The 19,519-nt window shown below is 42.6% G+C and overlaps 2 protein-coding genes across 6 annotated transcripts in view; one reads left to right on the plus strand and one right to left on the minus strand.

The window, feature by feature from the left end:
* LOC127005659 (motile sperm domain-containing protein 2-like) overlaps positions 1–8,448 on the minus strand; it is a 29,000-nt gene extending 20,552 nt beyond the window's left edge. For 3 of the 5 annotated variants that reach the window (XR_007758781.1, XR_007758782.1, XM_050874743.1), the window contains exons 1-3: positions 8,162–8,293; positions 5,213–5,443; positions 2,969–3,146 (exon numbers count right to left, since the gene is read on the minus strand). Coding sequence is in view for 3 of the 5 variants with exons in the window: in XM_050874743.1 (XP_050730700.1) it covers positions 2,969–3,146; positions 5,213–5,443; positions 8,162–8,168 (416 nt within the window). In the remaining 2 variants the exon portion in view is untranslated. Of the gene's footprint in view, positions 1–2,968; positions 3,147–5,212; positions 5,444–7,862; positions 7,936–8,161 lie in introns of those variants that run through there. The other 2 variants (XM_050874746.1, XM_050874744.1) reach the window with 2 other exon arrangements.
* Positions 8,449–14,600: 6,152 nt separating this feature from the next.
* Positions 14,601–15,736, plus strand: LOC127005722 (uncharacterized). Its single transcript, XM_050874837.1, has one exon. The coding sequence runs from the start codon at positions 15,209–15,211 to the stop codon at positions 15,647–15,649; it is 441 nt and encodes a 146-aa protein (XP_050730794.1). The 5' UTR covers positions 14,601–15,208; the 3' UTR covers positions 15,650–15,736.
* The last annotated feature ends 3,783 nt before the right edge of the window (positions 15,737–19,519 follow it).

The raw sequence follows: 19,519 nt of genomic DNA on the forward strand, positions 1-19,519 counted from the left end.
GAGGAGCATCAAAACTTGTCATCCTAGAGCGAGACCCACTTCAAATTACCATCCCGCATAACAAACTGATGCACTCAAGACTGATTTCCACTTAGCTTCTCATTTAAAAGTATAATAATTGGTTAAAAGTATAATAACTGGGCATGAAAAAGAGGAGCATCAAAACTTGTCATCTTAGAGACTTACCCACTTCAAATTACCATCTCACATGACAAACTGATGCACTCAAGACTGATTTCCACTTAGCTTCTCATTTAAAAGTATAATAATTGGTAGAGGCATGAGAAAGAGGAGCATCAAAGTTTGTTATCCTAGAGCCAAAGTATTTTTTTTTATGAATCTTTTGATGTGATAAGATAGCAGTGATCCATTTCTGATTCTCCTTCCTGTAGAACTTTAGGATAGAAAAGAGTTTGGTATTTTAAAGAAAGAAGAGAAATGCAAAACCTGTCAATGTAAGAAAAATTAATGTACTATAATATATTTGTAGTGAGTTAGGGAATGTTAAGTGTACCATTTCTATACACACACACACACACACACACACACACACACACACACAGACAGATGCACAAACAAAAAGATGGTGATAATGTTAAGTGAATAATCTGTATCTTATCAGTTTATCATCAACTTAAATGAAAAAAAAAAAAACTAATTCTCGACCTTGGGAAGGGCGGATACAAAGCAAACGACACACACACATACACACACACACACAAAAAAAAAATGAATAAAACAAATGAATAAATAGAAATAAATACTTGGAATGAATTAAAGGAGGAAGAGGTGGAGGCAAGGTCAGAGTGTTCGGACCTTTAAGGAAAAACTTGACAACTATAGATAAGGAGACATGACCTCACAAATGTACCTCAGGCCCTGTATACTGCTACTAGGTAAACACACACACACACACACACACTTCTTTCAGTAGTAACTCCTCATTATCTACTGAGCAATATGGCTTACTACTAAAATAAGGAATAAACACCAGGAACACAAGAGGACACAGTAAAAAAAATTGAGGAAAGGAAGATGTTTGAGAGACATAAAGAAATAAAGCTTCCTGCAAAGAAATATAGAGGTTTGGAACAGACTAAGTGAGGATGTAGTATTGGCAAGGAATGTGCAAAGCTTTAAGGAAAAGTTGGATAAATGTAGATACAGAGACGGGACCACACGAGCGTAAGCCCAGGCCCTGTAAAACTACAACTAGGTAAATACACACACACACACACAAGGAGTCTGCATGGGGCCACACAGTCTACAAATAACAGTTTTCGAGAAGCAATTATCAAGTATCTGTCTTTCCCATCCATAAATCATTCTAACCTCCATTCAAAGCTGTCGATTGTATTCCCACCAACCACATTACTATAGAGCAGAGGTGTGGAGTTGGATACAGAAAATTTCAACTCTGACTCCAAGAAATTTTAAGGTTGCGACTCAGACCGACTTTAACTCCACCCCGCTCCCTCTCCCCCTCTTTTTTTTTTTTTTTTTTTTTTTTTTTTTTTACAAAGGAAGCAGCTCAAGGGCAAAAAAAAGTAATAATGAGAGAGAAAAAGAAGCCCACTAAACACTGCCCCTATAAAAAAATAAAAAAATAAAAAAATAAATTAAAAAAAAGTGTTCAGAAGAGTGACCGGAAGAGAGGTCAAATTCAGGAGGAGAGGTGTCTTGATACGGTACAGTGGTAGGGAAATCAAACTTAGCCACACTACACCACATACCACCCAGCCACACTACACCACATACCACCCTGCCACACTACACCACATACCACCCTGCCACACTATGCCACACACCACCCAGCCACAAAACATCACACCACACCCAGGCACCTCACCCAGCCACACCACACCACACCCAGCCACACATCACACATAACATAAAGGAGTTGGAGTCAAAAGAAGTGTAGGATAGGCAGATAGCTTATTTTTTATTTTTACCTTAATTTTTTGTCCCATTATCTAGACTGTTTCTATTGTCTGCAGGGAAGTGACTAGCCTTGATATGCTCTTTTCCTATCCCAGTATTACCAAGCTGTCTTCAGTGATAGAGAAGTTAAGAATAGGCAATTTTTTTCTACTTTCCCATTTTCATCTCATTAGACAGACTTGTATTAATTCTGACTCCAGCCAAAACTAAGCGACTCCAGCGACTCTGATTGACTCCACACCCCTGCCAGAGATTGTTTTCCTTACCCACCACCTACTTTATCATCCATCTTTATTCCCACATCCTTGAACCCATATTTATCTAACTACACAATGAGTCAAGTGAAGGAAGAAGAATTGGGGGTGATTATACAGATAGCTTATCATCATAGGAGCATATAAACAGGATCATTATGGAAAATTACAGACTGATAACTGACAATAATGTGCCCTTTTGTATTGTGGGTGATGAGTGAGAGGGATGCTGCACCCTTACCAAAATTCTCAAGCTCATCTTAATTATTTTCTCCCTCCCATCCCACTTTACAATCTTTCAATACAAGACAACTAAGAGGACACAGTATGAAGTTGATGAGAGGAAGGTGATGGAATAATGTCGGGAAATTCAGGTTTCGGTACAGAGTGGCAAATGAGTGGAATAGAATAAGGGAAGATGTTGTGACGGCAAAGAGTGTCAAATAGCTTAACCCAGTAGCAGCGACGGGCCAAATTTGTGGCTTTACCATGTACCAGCGATGAGCCAAATTTTTGCCATGATATAAACCCCCCAAAATAGATGATGCATAAACTGATCACAAATGCGTTGATATATATTATGAAATGGTTTGCGTGAGTGATAATTTTTTCTCATTTTTCTCGCTTAGAGGGGCCTTTAAGAAACATGATCCCCACAGCTACCAGGTTAAGGAAAGGCTGGACAATTACAGATATGGAAACAGGACCACACAAGAGTAGCTCAGGCCCTGTATACCAAAACTAGGTAAATACACACACAAACACACACACACCTTTCCAAGCGTTCGAGCCAGTAGATGAAGAAGCGCTTGAGCTGGTTCATGTCCAGCGTTCCTTTCTGGTGTTTGCGCACTTGGAACAACAACATCTTGCAGCCGTCCTTGTCCCTGTTGTGGGGGAAGAGTGCGCCCTTTTCAAAGAAGTCCTGCGGCACACTCTCCTTCGTAATGGCTGTGGGGGAACGCAATGTTAGGCGAGTGTTTGGGGGAAGGACGGAGAGGATACAAGATCGGCTTAAGGGTAGGAATGGAAGGGGATATGCGGGGATAAGGATACTGGTACAAACAAAAGGAGTGTCAGAAAGGCAAAAAGAAGAGGTGGATGGAGAGGGACAGAAGAAATGAAGGCTTATAAAATTGAGGGAAACTCTATGCTTGATAAGAGAAAAACTTGGAATGAAATGGAAAGAAAGGAAATGGAAGGAAAGGTAAACAGGATACAGTATAAGTAGGAGGGATAAATAAAAGGTTGAATATAAGAGAATAATGAAATGTTGACTGACTGACTACTTAGCCCGGTAGCAGCGAGGATCATGTTTCTTAATGGTCCCTGAGAAAAAATCACCCCTCACACAAACCATTTCATAATATATATCAAAGCATTTGTGATCAGTTTATGTATCATCTATTTTGGGGGGTTTAAATCATGGCACAAATTTGGCCCGTCGCTGCTACACGGTAAAGCCACAAATTTGGCCCATCGCTGCTACCGGGTTAACTAACACACGCCAAAATGAATAAATGAACTCAGACCCCGTTGAAGAAATTATTCATGGCAATTATATTTTAGAGCATGACTGTGTCCACCACTGTTACATGTATACATCGTGTGTGTGTATTAGTGGCTATATATATTTTTTGTATGTATTTTAATCATTTCTCTTCATTCATTTTTTATCATTTATTTGCTTTTGTTTGTGGTTTTATTTTTTTGTGTGTGTATTTTCATCCTTTTCATTCACCTTTTTATTATTAATTTACTTTTGTTTGTGGTTTTATTTTTCTGTGAGTGTATTTTCATCATTTTCCTTCATTCCTATTTTTATTATTTATTTGCTTTTGTTTGTGGTTTCATTTTTGAGTGTTTATATTTTCACCATTTTTATTTCTTCTTTTTTTCTTTGCTTTTGTTTGCGTTTTTATTTTTTTGCGTGTTTATATTTTCATTATTTTCATTCATTCATTCATTTTTTTATCATTTATTTACTTTTTTATGTCCGTGTGTGTGAGAAAGAAGCAGATAATCATGTGAACAGATAGCACATAAATAATGATGTGGGTGAGAGGGTCGGGTCGGGGGAGCAAGGATGTGATGGGAACAAATCTGTGGCGACTGTGGGGGCAGGGGGAGATAAGATTGCTAAGGCGAGATTCATTGTGAAGGTCAAGACAGACTCGGCCACTCCAATAAGGGCAAAGGTAAACAAACACAAAAACTCAGTCGTCACAATATACAACTTCGGCTCTACAAATCAAATCGTGGTCTAATTTTCTATCTGCTCTCTTTATTTTGTCTCTCCGAACTTATTCCTCTATTTCCTGCCTCCTGTTTTTCTCTTTTTTCCTCTCTTTTTTTTCTCTGTCATCATAATAAAGAACTTCAGCTCTGTAAATCAAATCGTGGTCTCATTTCCTATCTTCTCTCTTTATTTTGTCTCTCCGAACTTATTCCTCTTTCTTGTCTCTATGTTTTCCTCTTTTTTCCTCTCTTTTTTTTTTCTGTCGTCATAATAAACAACTTCAGCTCTGTAAATCAAATTGTGGTCTCATTTCCTATCTTCTCTCTTTATTTTGTCTCTCAGAACTTATTCCTCTATTTCCTGTCTCTATGTTTCCCTCTTTTTTCATCTTTTTTTCTGTCATCATAATAAACAACTTCAGCTCTGTAAATCAAATTGTGGTCTCATTTCCTATCTTCTCTCTTTATTTTGTTTCCCCGAACTTATTCCTCTATTTGCTCTCTATGTTTTCCTCTCTTATTTTTTCTCTCTGTACATTTTCTTTTAAATTTTTTCAGTTTGCTTTCCTCCTTTTCTTATTTCTTTCCAGTTTCTCTTATATTTACAGTACTATTACTACAACTACTACTACTACTTTTTTTTTTTTTACAACAAAGGAGACAGCTCAAGGGCACAGAAAAAAGGAAACAATATTAAAAAAAACCGCTACTCGCTGCTCCTAAAAAGAATCAACTACTACCACAACTACTTCTACTACTACTAATAATAAATCACTCACCATTACACTGGTTCTCGTGTCGCCACTTGAGCGTCGCCATCACCATGTCAAGGGAAAGCTTCTGGTCGTTGTCATGGTGCATCAAGAACCGCCTGATCCACTTGTCGTCTGTCCTGATCCGCTTCACATCCTGCGGGTCGAACGGTCCGCCCGCCTCGATCTTCTGGATGGCCGAGGCACGGAGCTGGTCGATCTCCGGCTTGGTGGGCTCGGGCGGGTCTGGAATCATGGCTGCGGGGAGGGAGAAAGGGAGAGGTTAGGGTTTCTACTTGGAATTTGAAACTAAAGAGATTTCCTGTGTAGTTTCCTCCAATTTCTTAGCTTCACTATGAACACTAAGCACTAATATTACAAGGAATTTTTTTTGCAGTTTCGTGTTTGGTTAGGGAGCTTATGAAGTGGATGTAGTAAACTATAGAACTGTAGCCCTTAAACCCTGAGTCAAAAAATACATAAACAGTGACCTGATATGAACATTACGTAAAAGATGTCAGGAGAATGGTAAGAAAAGAGAAAAATGGGAAAGAAAAGATAAAAGAAACGATTAAACTGCAAAACGAAAGAAAAAAGATTAAAGATAAAAGAAGAGATAAAAAAGATGAAATGAGATATAAAGAAAAACTTAATAAACTTAATATATCAATAAAAATAGTAAACAGACTCTCTCTCTCTCTCTCACAGTAGCAAGGTACGTAAACAGAATTAAAGTATTACAAGCTGGAGGAAAAACAGAATGATAACTCGGCAGCTACATGACAGCTGATGATGATAATGTTACTTGGCTGATGATGGTAATGTCTGCAGGGGCCTATCTGGGGCCTGCTAATTTAATGGCTGTGATGTAAATCCTCCCTAAGCCTGATAATATATAGGCCACTCATATGTTAGCTTACTGATAGTCTTTTATTGTTTTTTGGTACCGTAACCTATAAGCCACTCAGGTGTTAGCTTAGTGATACTTATTGTTTTGGGGTTATTTTTCTATTTTTTTCTATTTTTTATCTTATCTTTTAGTCTTTTATTGTTTTTTTGGTACTGTAACCTGTAAGCCACTCAGGTGTTAGCTTAGTGATACTTATTGTTTTGGGGTTATTTTTCTATTTTTTTCTATTTTTTATCTTATCTTTTAGTCTTTTATTGTTTTTTTGGTACTGTAACCTGTAAGCCACTCAGGTGTTAGCTTAGTGATACTTATTGTTTTGGGGTTATTTTTCTATTTTTTTCTATTTTTTATCTTATCTTTTAGTCTTTTATTGTTTTTTTGGTACTATCACCTATAAGCCACTCAGGTGTTAGCTTAGTAATACTTGTTATTGTTTTGGGGTTATTTTTCTATTTTTTTCTATTTTTTATCTAATCTTTTTTTCATTCTTTTATTTTTCATCTTTTGTCTATTTGTTTCTTTTTTCTCATTCACATTTATATATTTCCTTTAATCTTAAGAGACAAACAAGCATAGAACAGATCTGACATCTCATATTACAACCAAGCCACCAATTTAAAGAATCAACCTGACCTATCCCTATTAACCTAGTACATACTTTAAGATTTTCTGTATGGCATATAAGTAAAATTCACCTTCGCTGGGCAGTGCAGAAACAATAAATCAAATACCAATGTTGTCAAAATGTATCTCTGGAGAAGCAATCAAATACTGTAACAACCCAAATAACCTAACCTAACGTACAGCCACGGAGGAGAGCACCCACACAACACACAGCTATACCACGTGACCTAAACTTCACCTCATCCCTACACCTGTCATGTATATAATAGTGGACTCCTGACCTAACCTAACCTAGAGACTACCAACCGTAAAGATTGATTATATTAACATGTCCATGTCTTGCTTCCTACCTTAGAAACTAATTGTGTGTTGTCATACATGTCTACTACTAACCTGCCAACATTTTATTTTTTACAGGAAAGGAAGCAGCTCATGGGAAAAAAAAAGTATAGAGGAAAAAAGACCACTGAACACTGCCCCTATGATGAAATGTGCAAACGCGGGGGGGTCGAGGGGGGCAGAGTCCCCCATTAGGTTACATATATATTTTCTTGTCTTGTAGTAACCCATGAAGGGTCAAGGATAAGAGCGTGAACACTCCTATTGTATTTAGCTGTGGTGAACATCAGGTTTTGGCTGCCACAAGACACTTTCAGCTACTCTGCCGCTCACGACCCTGTGGGTTCCCACACATATTTCATGGCTATTTACACTCTTGTTTTGATCTCTACATTCCTTCCTATGGTTCCAGGAGGTGTGAAGCTTAGCAAAAGACATACATGAAAAGAAAGGAGCGGTTGGTTAAATAGGAGAATAGATATTGGAGTGTAACTTAAACTAATCTTTACCCTAATGACAGCCCAGCTCTCCTCCACGCTGACCCTTAAACAACATAAATGACACTAACTGTAAATTGCCCAATAAAATATGAAAGTAAACAGACAAGAAATATTTGCCGAGGCCTCTATTCTGTACACACACACACATATATACGGTATACACACTTACTAGGCATTGTGTACGTAACATGTATGTCACCTGTACACACACACAAACAAATACACATCAGGCATGGTGTAGGTATTTGTGTATGTCACCTGTCCACACACACACACACACACACACACTCACGTACACACTTACTAGGCATGGTGTAGGTATTTGTGTATGTCACCTGTACACACACACACACACACACACACACACACACACACACACACACGCTCACGTACACACTTACTAGGCATCGTGTATGTAACGTGTATGTCACCTGTACACACACACACACACGTACACACACATGCTAGACATCGTGTATGTAACGTGTTTGTCACCCCAACACACACAAACACACACACACGTACACACACTTACTTGACATCGTGTACGTAACGTGTATGTCACCCCAACACACACACACACACACACGTACACACACTTACTAGGCATGGTGTAGGTATTCGTATATGTCACCTGTCCACACACACACACACACGCACACACTGGGCACACACAGCACAGTCCCTTCTCTACCACCCCCTCGCGGGCACTGGGGCGTCGATATTACCTTGCTATTACCCGCGAGATAAGCCCGGTGGTTATCTTATCATGGGGGGGCGGGGGCACAAGCAGCAGCAGGAGGAGCAGAAATAAGTAGGAGTGAGTCTGTATCTGTCCCTCCTCCTCTTCTTCTTCTTCTTCTGCCTCCTGGATCAGCTGTTTGCCTCCCTCCCTCTCCCTCTCCCCCCCTTCCTCCTCTCCATTCAGCAAAATTCCTCTGCCAAACTATATCAAATTAATCACTAAGTTCCTTCAAAGATGTTAAAAATAAAATCTTTAAATGTTATTCCCACAGATACTGACATTATGTAAAGAGAAGGTAAGAAATTCCATGCTAAATAATGGCATGACCTCTCATCTCTCCCTTGTTGTAATTCTCTGCAACAATAAACATCAATCAATCAATCAATCAACCCCCAGGCAGTACATAGTGTGATTATACAACTAAGGATACATGTGATTGATTGATTGATTGATTGATAGTTTATTGTTGCAAAAGTATACACAACAAAGGAGAAGGGAGGAACATACCATATCCCAAATAACCCCCAGGCAGTATACATAGTTTGATTATACAACTAAGGATACATGTGATTGATTGATTGATTGATTGATTGATTGATAGTTTAGTGTTGCAAAAGTATACACAACAAAGGAGAAGGGAGGAACATACCATATCCCAAATAACCCCCAGGCAGTACATAGTGTGATTATACAACTAAGGATACATGTGATTGATTGATTGATTGATTGATTGATAGTTTAGTGTTGCAAAAGTATACACAACAAAGGAGAAGGGAGGAACATACCATATCCCAACCCCCAGGCAGTACATAGTGTGATTATACAACTAAGGATACATGTGATTGATTGATTGATTGATTGATTGATAGTTTATTGTTGCAAAAGTATACACAACAAAGGAGAAGGGAGGAACATACCATATCCCAACCCCCAGGCAGTATACATAGTTTGATTATACAACTAAGGATACATGTGATTGATTGATTGATTGATTGATTGATAGTTTATTGTTGCAAAAGTATACACAACAAAGGAGAAGGGAGGAACATATACCATATCCCAAATAACCCCCAGGCAGTAGGCTACATAGTGTGATTATACAGCTAAGGATACATGTGATTGATTGATTGATTGATTGATAGTTTATTGTTGCAAAAGTATACACAACAAAGGAGAAGGGAGGAACATACCATATCCCAACCCCCAGGCAGTAGGTATACATAGTTTGATTATACAACTAAGGATAGGTACATGTGATTGATTGATTGATTGATTGATTGATAGTTTATTGTTGCAAAAGTATACACAACAAAGGAGAAGGGAGGAACATATACCATATCCCAAATAACCCCCAGGCAGTAGGCTACATAGTGTGATTATACAACTAAGGATACATGTGATTGATTGATTGATTGATTGATTGATAGTTTATTGTTGCAAAAGTATACACAACAAAGGAGAAGGGAGGAACATACCATATCCCAACCCCCAGGCAGTAGGTATACATAGTTTGATTATACAACTAAGGATAGGTACATGTGATTGATTGATTGATTGATTGATTGATAGTTTATTGTTGCAAAAGTATACACAACAAAGGAGAAGGGAGGAACATACCATATCCCAAATAACCCCCAGGCAGTACATAGTTTGATTATACAACTAAGGATACATGTGATTGATTGATTGATTGATTGATAGTTTACTGTTGCAAAAGTATACACAACAAAGGAGAAGGGAGGAACATATACCATATCCCAAATAACCCCCAGGCAGTACATAGTGTGATTATACAACTAAGGATACATGTGGAAATAGCACCAGGAAACTAAAAAGATACGATTGTAGGGGACAAGTGCTAAAAAATAAAGGCCTTGAAATTTCACGCTATATAATCTCTTGACCTCTTAACACTTTCCACTTTATCGGAACAGCGTCATTTTCAAAACGAAACATAATGTGAAGCTACATAGGTATATGGTAGTGGTGGTTACTTATAAACTAATAAGGGCTACTTTTATAATTCGCCATGATATGATTTGATTGATTGATTGATAGTTTATTGTTGCAAGTAAACAACAAAGGAGAAGGAAGGAACCAAGGAGAAAATACCATCCCAACCCCCAGGCAGTACATCTTAGTGTGATTATGTAGTGCGGCGACGGCCTGATGAACGAGCCTCCCATAACCCACTTAGCCAGTGGGATACCTCTTTGGCCGACTCGGTAAGGAGTGGCTCTCCCGTCACGCTGGTCGCGGGTTCAATCCCAGGCAGTCGGGGAATACCCTGATCTTGATTAATTTCTCGTGTTATTTCGATACACGCAGAGGCCGTGTTGAGAAATAGGAAGGATTTAGAAAAGAAGCTCGCGGGGCATTACAGTGGTGGCATAGCGGTGGGCATCTTCTCCTGCAGTTCTGTTGAGTTTCCCCGAAGGGGTAACGGGTAGGATGGCCCATGCTCCGAGGGTAATAGAAAATGGGAAGAGTTGGAGGTATGTCTCAAAGGGACATTGTGGAGTTATGTCTTAAAGGGACATTGTCAACACACAGAAATTAATCTACATAGGGGGGAAAGCCGTGTAGTGCGGCGACGGCCTGATGAGAACTTGTCCTATGCAGACAGGCTTTCTGCTCCTGCTTTTTTTCTGTTCGCGGGAGATTATTGAGAGCTGATTTGATTGAGTGTTGGAAGAGCATGCATGGTGTTGCCCCCTTTGACTCGACTAGACTATTCCAGCTTGCTCCAGTTGTGAGTACAAGAGGTCATGTCTTCAAGCTTGCTCATATTCGTTGTTCCCTAGAGTGTCGATGTCGTTTCTTCCCAGTTCGTGTTGTTGGCTCCTGGAATTCTCTTCCCTCTGCAGTTGTTGAGCTGAGAGACCTTGGTGCTTTCAAAGCTGCTTTAAAAGATTTTTTTGGCCACAAACTTTACGACTATTATCCCTGCCCATATGAAATGAATTCCTAATGCACTTTCCGGCCTAAGTCTTTTTGGATTGCGTTCTGTTGTTTGATGAGCTTGGATAGGCTTGTTGGCGGTAGCGAGTGTTCTAAAGCTAATTGGTTCACGGATATAGAAAGGCAATATCCGTCAGGGTTGCTTTATTGAGGGGGGAGGGGGGGGGGGGAGAGATTGCTCCCTCTTGCACGAGGGAGCACGGGCCTTTGCCAAAGGCGGCCCGTAGCAGGGAGCCGACAGACCGACTCTATCGGCGTTCGAAATCTAGCCGATCAAGTCGGTCTGTCGACGAGGACTGGCGTGTCTCTGTGCTTTATTGACAAAAAATCACACAGGTCACTGACATGTATAAGACACATAAAAGAGGTGGCTATGTGTATGTGCGTGTGTGTGAATGTTGTACTGTGTAGGTAACATTTATGTGTTGGTGTATATGTGGAACAATATTTAGAAGAGAACTGTAGCAAGACGAGGACAGACAGTGGAAGATAAACGAGTAACAAGAAAAGTTAACAATGAAGATGCACAAGACGCGGACAACAGGGAGCGCGACGAGAAACACGAACAATTGGATGGCACAGGAGACACAAGACGAGGGGAGACTAAAACATTGCACACGAATACACTTAATGAGTCTGTGCTGCAGCGCCACATTTTCTTGGGTCACCGGGGAAGCAGAGCACACGGCTTTCAGCGGTGGCTGCTACAGGCTGGCACATTGGTTGGTGAGACCTTTCGGTTCTTTGCCTGACGGTTTACTCAAACATGGCTCATAGGGAAAGGTCATCCAGGTAAGAAATCTAGGTAAGACATCAACATTCTCTCCTTGAAAAGTTTAATTATGAACTCAACTTCTTCAAAGATTTCATAAACAAGCAAAAATGTGGGTCGTTTAGACTTAACTGTTTGTTTACGAATATGGCTCCAAAGGTTAGGTTGGCTCCACGATCTTTAATCACAACAATTAACATATCAGGCGAGAAATTACCAGGATTCAACGAACACTGCACACTTGTACTTGACCACCACTGTATGATACCAGGGAAGCTGAGGCGATGAAGCTGTGAAATGAAACGTATGCGTATTCACGCTATATTATAGAAGAACATCACCTCACAGTACATCACCCCGTATTCATAAACGTAACGGCACCTCAGTTCGCCTGTTTAGAAACCCTCTCGTAAAAGTTGCAGGGATTTTCTTGGACTTTTGAGATCATAGTGATAGGTTAAATCTGCACCATGAACGAGAAAACTCACCTATGAAATAAACTCAATTAAGCATCTTCGTGGCCTTAATTGGTAAGTTGTCGCAATGGGAGCACGATATGTTTTATTATATATCGATACGAGTCACGTTCTGGCGCCCAAGCACACGCATTTGACAAGACTTTCTCAGTATTTGTGTATGCCTCAATTTCCATGGGTATTTTGATGAGCCTGGTACTGGTAGTCTGACAAAGCTTCTGTACCATGGACGTGAAACACACTCCTGAAAACCCGATTAACGTCTTTGTCGATGTTTGGAAGTAGTGGAGGTGAGAAGTAAAGCGTCTGATAGTCATATTCTTGAACATATCGGTACCAAGTATAGCAACATGCATTTGACAAGGTTTTCCTAGGACCTGGTGATAGCAGTCTGACAAACCATCTGTACCATGAACGTGCGACAAACACTCATGAAGACCCGATTAACCTCTGTCGATTTTGGAAACAGTTGAGGTGAGAAATGAATCGTCTGACATGGCTTTCTTCGGAGGTGCGCGAGGCGTTTCCATGGATAGTTTGATGAGCCTGGTGATAGTAGTCTAACAAACCTTAACTCTGTACCATGAACGTGCGACAAACACTCACGAAAACCTGATTAACCTCTTTGTCGATTTTGGAAACAGTTGAGGTGAGAAATTAAGCGTCTGACAAGGCTTTCTTCGGAGGTGCGGTTGGACTCTCCATGAGCAAATTGACGATAATCTCTTTGTCGACCTTTGGAGATAATTAAATGATGAAGCGTCTGAGAATACTGGCCCACACCCACACACACTCACACGTCAAGCAGCTACCGCCAACCCCTGCCATCCCCGCCCAGTCCCAGTAAGCTTCTGAGGGCCCTTATGCGACGGAGATGTCAGTAAACAGAAGCACAGTGCCGCATGAAGTCAAATAGCTTCGGCGAAGAAATGCTCGTGAGTAGAGTGACATTCAGTGGCTCTTGTGACCATGTGTGTGTGTGATAGGTAGTGTTTGTGTGTTAGAGGGAAATGGTGTTAGTGTTTTTTTTCTTTGTCTTGTGTTAGAATGGTGTTAGAGGTGTGTGTTAGTGTGAATGAGAAGTGGTGTTGGTGTTTTTCTTTTGTTTCGTGTTAGTGTTAAAGAGAGATATGTTAGTGTGTCCGTGTGTTAGTGAAGAGCTCTTACTGGTATTGTTCCTTTGTCTTGTGTTAAATATTATGTTAAAGAGAGGTGTGTGTTAGCGTGTTTGTGTGAATGAGAAGTGGTGTTGGTGTTTTTCTTTTGTTTCGTGTTGGTGTTAAAGAGAGATATGTTAGTGAAGTGCTGTTATTGGTATTGTTCCTTTGTCTTGTGTTAAATATTATGTTAAAGAGAGGTGTGTGTTAGTGTGTTTGTGTGAATGAGAAGTGATATTGGTGTTTTTCTTTTGTTTCGTGTTGGTGTTAAAGAGAGATATGTTAGTGAAGTGCTGTTACTGGTATTTTGCCTTTGCCTTGTGTTCAATATTATGTTAAAGAGAGGTGTGTTAGTGTGTTTGTTTGTTACAGAAGTGCATGGTGTTAATGATCTTACCTTCGATCGTCTTATTCCTCGTTATATATATTACTCATGATATAACCTGCCCAAGTCCATTTCTTGTTCTTGATATAGTCATTACAATATCTTCAACTTTTGTCTGATGGATTGATAGTTTTTTCTTCTAATCCATGATGTTCACTTCCTCTCTCTGTACGTTATATATCTATCCATCCTTTCATCTATCTATCGACGTAAGCATTCATCTATCTGTTGAACTATCCATTAATCTATCTATGTAACTATTTATCTATCCCATCCTTGTTACTGCCCCAGCCGGTGTTAATTAATGTCAAGTCGTTTTTCTTCTATATTTTCAGTAAAGTTCTTCTTCTTCTTCTTCTTCTTCTTCTTCTTCTTCTTCTTCTTCTTCTTATTATTATTATTATTATTATTGTATAAAGTTTCTGTTAATTTTGTTTATACTGATATGTTGGGAATTAGGTTGCGCGCGGCATGGAATAGAATGAGATGTATTAACTGTGTGTGTGTGTGTGTGTGTGTGTTTGGAGCAAAGTTTGATAGTCTCTCTCTCTCTCTCTCTCTCCCCTACCCCAAGTCCATCATCACCTCGACGCCCAGAAAGAAGCGGGACTTCTTCAACAGGTCTCAAGGGCAGGACTTGAGGGACGTGGGGAGCGCCGAGCCCCGGGACACGCGGGGGGCGGCGCCGGTCCATAAGGGAGAGAGGCGCCCGCGTAGCCCCAGTCCCTTCCCCCCTCCCGTGGGCGTAGCCTTCCCCCCCGTGAACTCCCGCAGAACTGGGGGGCAGCCGAAGCGTCCCCCCGCCGCGTCCGCCTGCGCACCCCCGAGTCGTGGGCCGGAATGTGATGCCTCCGCCCCCCTCGTCGAGCCCTCCTCCGCCGCCCCCCCTGGTGCAGCCCCGTGGCCGACCCCCGCCATGGCCGTGTCCCGCGACGGTGACGGCGACGGCGACGGCGGGAAGACGAAGGCGAAGAAGAAGCAGAGGTAAGGGTGAGGCTGTGGTGAGTGTGTTACTCTGTGTTTAGCCCCCCGGCCTGACCACTGAGGCTGCCGCAGCACGCCAACATGAGACCAGAAGGGCGGGCGTACGTGTGGGTGGCGGCTGGTGGCGGCCGCGCCCTGCACGGTTAGCCTTCCTGCCGCCAGTCACAGTCATGCCTGAGTTGATTCATATACACTTCCTTCATTCCCGCGTCAGCCTGGCTGTGTTTGCTGCCCTGTCCTCGCCCTCGCCCTCCCTCCCTTCGCCTTTGTCCCTCCCTGAGTACAGCCCCCGTGCCGGCAGGTGCCGCCGCTGTGCCCGCCACGGCGTCTACTCAGAGGTGAAGGGCCACAAGTGGTACTGCCCCTACAAGGCCCCGCCGGGAGTGTGCACTGAGTGCGGCGTCACTCGCCCGCCACAGCAGACGCAGACGCTGAACGACGCGGCCGCCGGGCTCCCCGCCGCACCCAGACCCTTCCCCCGCATGCAGGAGCTGCGGCAGGAGACTGAACACATCCTGGACGAGGACCTCTTCAGGCGCATCGATGAGTACCTACAGCGGTCCAGGAGCGCCGCCCACCGCGGCGCTGACCCACGCCGACGCCCACACTGAGTCCCCTCGCTCAAACTTATAAGTTGGCATCTCTTTCCTTCCTTATTTCCGTAAACAGCTTATGTATCACCACGTTTTACTACCCTCTTCCTCCTCCTCCTCTTCCTCCCATAGATGTAACACCACGTACGTGTTACGTTCCCTATACCGTCTTCCCTGAACCTCTTCTCCTCCTGCGTCCCGGCATAGTTTTCATTCTTTTTTTTTTACAAAAAAAGGCTCAAGGGCACAAAAAAAGGAAACAATAATAAAAAAGCCCGCTACTCGCTGCTCCTAAAAAAGAATCATAAAAGGTGGCCGAAAGAGAGGTCAATTTCGGGAGGAGAGGTGTCCTGGTACCCTCCTTTAGAAAGGGTTCAAGTCGTAGGCAGGAGGAAATACAGATGAAGGAAGATTGTTCCAGAGTTTACCAGTGTGAGGGATGAAAGAGTGAAGATGCTGGTTAACTCTTGCATAAAGGGTTTGGACAGTATAGGGATGAGCATGAGTAGAAAGTCGTGTGCAGCGGGGCCGCGGGAGGGGGGGAGGCATGCAGTTAGCAAGTTCAGAAGAGCAGTCAGCGTGGAAATATCGATAGAAGATAGAAAGAGAGACAACATTGCGACGAAATTTACGAGGTAGAAGACTATCAGTATGAGGAGGAGAGCTGATGAGACGAAGAGCCTTAGACTCCACTCTGTCCAGAAGAGCTGTGTGAGTGGAGCCCCCCCACACATGAGATGCATACTCCATACGAGGGCGGACAAGGCCCCTGTATATGGATAGCAACTGCGCGGGGGAGAAGAACTGGCGGAGACGATACAGAACGCCCAACCTCGAGGAAGCTGATTTAGTGAGAGAGGAGATGTGAAGTTTCCAGTTGAGATTTTGAGTTAAGGATAGACCGAGGATGTTTAGAGTTGAAGATGGTGATAGCTGAGTGTTGTCGAAGAATAGGGGATAGGTGTTTGGACGATTGTGTCGAGTTGATAGGTAGAGAAATTGAGTTTTTGAGGCATTGAAGGACATAAGGTTCCTTCTGCCCCAATCGGAAATGATAGCAAGGTCTGAGGTTAAGCGTTCTGCAGCCTCCAGTCTGGAGTCGTGTACATCCTGTTGAGAGGGTCCTCTATTGAAATAAGTTGAATAATGCAGAGTGGAGTCGTCGGCATATGTGTGATCAGGACAGTTTGTTATGGAAAGAAGATCATTGATGAATGACAGGAAGAGAGTGGGTGATAGGACAGAGCCCTGTGGAACACCACTGTTGATAGGTTTAGGGGAAGAACAGTGACCGTCTACCACCGCAGAGATAGAACGGCCGGAAAGGAAACTGGAGATAAAGGAACAGAGAGAGGGATAGAATCCGAAAGAGGGCAGTTTAGAAAGCAAAGACTTGTGCCAGACTCTATCGAAGGCTTTCGATATGTCTAGCGCAACAGAGAAAGTTTCACCGAAACGGCTAAGAGAGGATGACCAAGAGTCAGTTAAGAGAGCAAAAAGATCGCCAGTAGAACGCCCCTTGCGGAACCCATACTGGCGATCAGATAGAAGATTAGAAGTGGAAAGGTGCTTTTGAATCTTCCGGTTAAGGATTGATTCAAAAGCTTTAGATAGACGGGAAAGTAAAGCAATAGGGCGGTAGTTTGAGGGATTGGAACGGTCACCCTTCTTAGGCACAGGCTGTACAAAGGCATACTTCCAGCAGGAAGGAAAAGTAGGTGTTGATAGGCAGAGACGAAAGAGTTTGACCAGGCAGGGTGTCAGCACGGAAGCACAGTTTTTAAGGACAATAGGAGGCACTCCATCAGGTCCATAAGCCTTCTGAGAGTTGAGCCCAGAGAGGGCATAGAAAACATCATTTGGAAGAATCTTAATAACAGGCATAAAGGAGTCAGAGGGGGGATGAGTAGGAGGAATATGCCCAGAATCGTCCAAGGTGGAGTTCTTACAGAAAGTTTGAGCGAAGAGTTCAGCCTTAGAGACAGATGAGACGGCAGTGCTGCCGTCAGGGTTAAGGAGAGGAGGGAAAGAGGAAGAAGTGAAATTGGAGGAGATATTTTGGGCTAGATGCCAGAAGTCACGGGAAGAATTAGAAGAAGCAAGGTGTTGACATTTTCTATTGATAAAAAGAAGTTTTAGTAGGTCGGAGAATAGATTTGGCATGATTCCGGGCTGAAATGTAAAGGTCATAGTTAGCGGGAGTTCGAAGGCTCTGGAACCTTTTGTGAGCTGCCTCTCTATCTTTAATAGCACGAGAACAAGCATGCTTAAACCAAGGCTTTTTAGCGTGAGGAGTAGAGAAAGAACGTGGAATGTATGCCTCCATTCCAGAGACCTCTGAGATGCGCTGGGCACACACAGAGGGGTCTCTCTCCTGGAAGCAGTAATCATTCCACGGGAAATCGGAAAAAGTACATCCTCAGGTCGTCCCACCGAGCTGAAGCAAAATGCCAGAAGCATCGCCTCTTCGGTGGGTCCAGAGGATGTACAGGAGCGATAGGACAGGAAACAGAAATAAGGTTATGATCGGAGGAGCCCAACGGAGAGAACAGTTTGACAGAGTAAGCAGAAGGATTAGAGGTAAGGAAGAGGTCTAGAATGTTGGGCCTGTCTCCAAGACGGTCGGGAATATGTGTAGGGTGCTGAACCAACTGCTCTAGGTCGTTGAGGAGAGCAAAGTTGTAGGCTTGTTCAACAGGCTTGTCAGTGAAAGAGGATAAAAGCCAAAGCTGGTGGTGAACATTGAAATCTCCCAAGATGGAGATTTCAGCGAAGGGAGAGTGAGACAAGATGTGCTCCACTTTAGAATTCAAATAGTCAAAGAATTTTACATAGTTAATAGAGTTAGGTGAGAGATAAACAGCACAGATGTATTTAGTAATAGAATGACAATGAAGTCTTAGCCAGATGGTGGAAAATTCAGGAGTCAAGGTCGTGGGCACGATAGCAAGTGATGTCGTTGCGCACGTAGGCGCAACATCCAGCTTTGGATTGAAATTTAGGATAGAGATAGTAGGAGGGAACAGAGTAGAGGTTCCTGTCAGTAGCCTCAGAAACCTGTGTTTCGGTGAGGAAGAGAAGATGAGGTTTAGAGGAGGAGAGATGGTGTTCCACAGAATGAAAATTAGAACGAAGACCACGAATATTGCAGAAATTGATAAGGAGGAGGTTCGAGGAGTTATCAGGACACCTCTCAAGTCGGCAGCCAGAAGGGGAGTCCTCCCTGGGGGAATTTATGGTCCCCCCCCCTAGGCGGGGACTCCGAGGCAGTGTTGTTTTTCGCCATTTTGAATTTTGGATTTTGGGAAAAGGTGTGTGTGTTGTGTGAATGTAATGTGGTGTAGAAAGAGAGAGGAACTGTCTTTAGAGAGCATGCTGAACTGCTCTCTGGTGTTGATGAGACAAAAGGAAAACGGTTAGTGAGGACATGGGAAGGGTCTTTGAAGGGCTTCAGCACCCTCCTCGCTTCCTATATATCCTCACCGGAAGTAGCTCACGCCCGTTCGGTAGGTGTCTTCCTACCTACTCCTACTTCATCCTACCTACTCCTACTTCTTCCTACCTACTCCTACTTCTTCCTACCTACTCCTACTTCTTCCTACCTACTCCTACTGTACGTAGTACTCGCCGATGTCTTCTACAAGGCTAGTCAACACAAGTCCATAGTCACCACACCCTGGACGCCTCACGTCATCCGGAGAGAGAGAGAGAGAGAGAGAGAGAGAGAGAGAGAGAGAGAGAGAGAGAGAGAGAGAGAGAGAGAGAGAGAGAGAGAGAGAGAGAGAACAATCAAATTTTGCTCCAAACACACACACACACACACACACACTTTGAAAAACGTCTCTCTCTCTCTCTCTCTCTCTCTCTCTCTCTCTCTCTCTCAGATAC

The sequence above is a fragment of the Eriocheir sinensis genome, chromosome 30, assembly GCF_024679095.1.
Source record: "Eriocheir sinensis breed Jianghai 21 chromosome 30, ASM2467909v1, whole genome shotgun sequence".
Lineage (NCBI taxonomy): Eukaryota > Metazoa > Arthropoda > Malacostraca > Decapoda > Varunidae > Eriocheir > Eriocheir sinensis.

Excerpts from the sequence above, each read along its gene's own strand:
- LOC127005722 (XM_050874837.1), top strand. The coding sequence starts at position 15,209 with ATGCCTGAGTTGATTCATATACACTTCCTTCATTCCCGCGTCAGCCTG.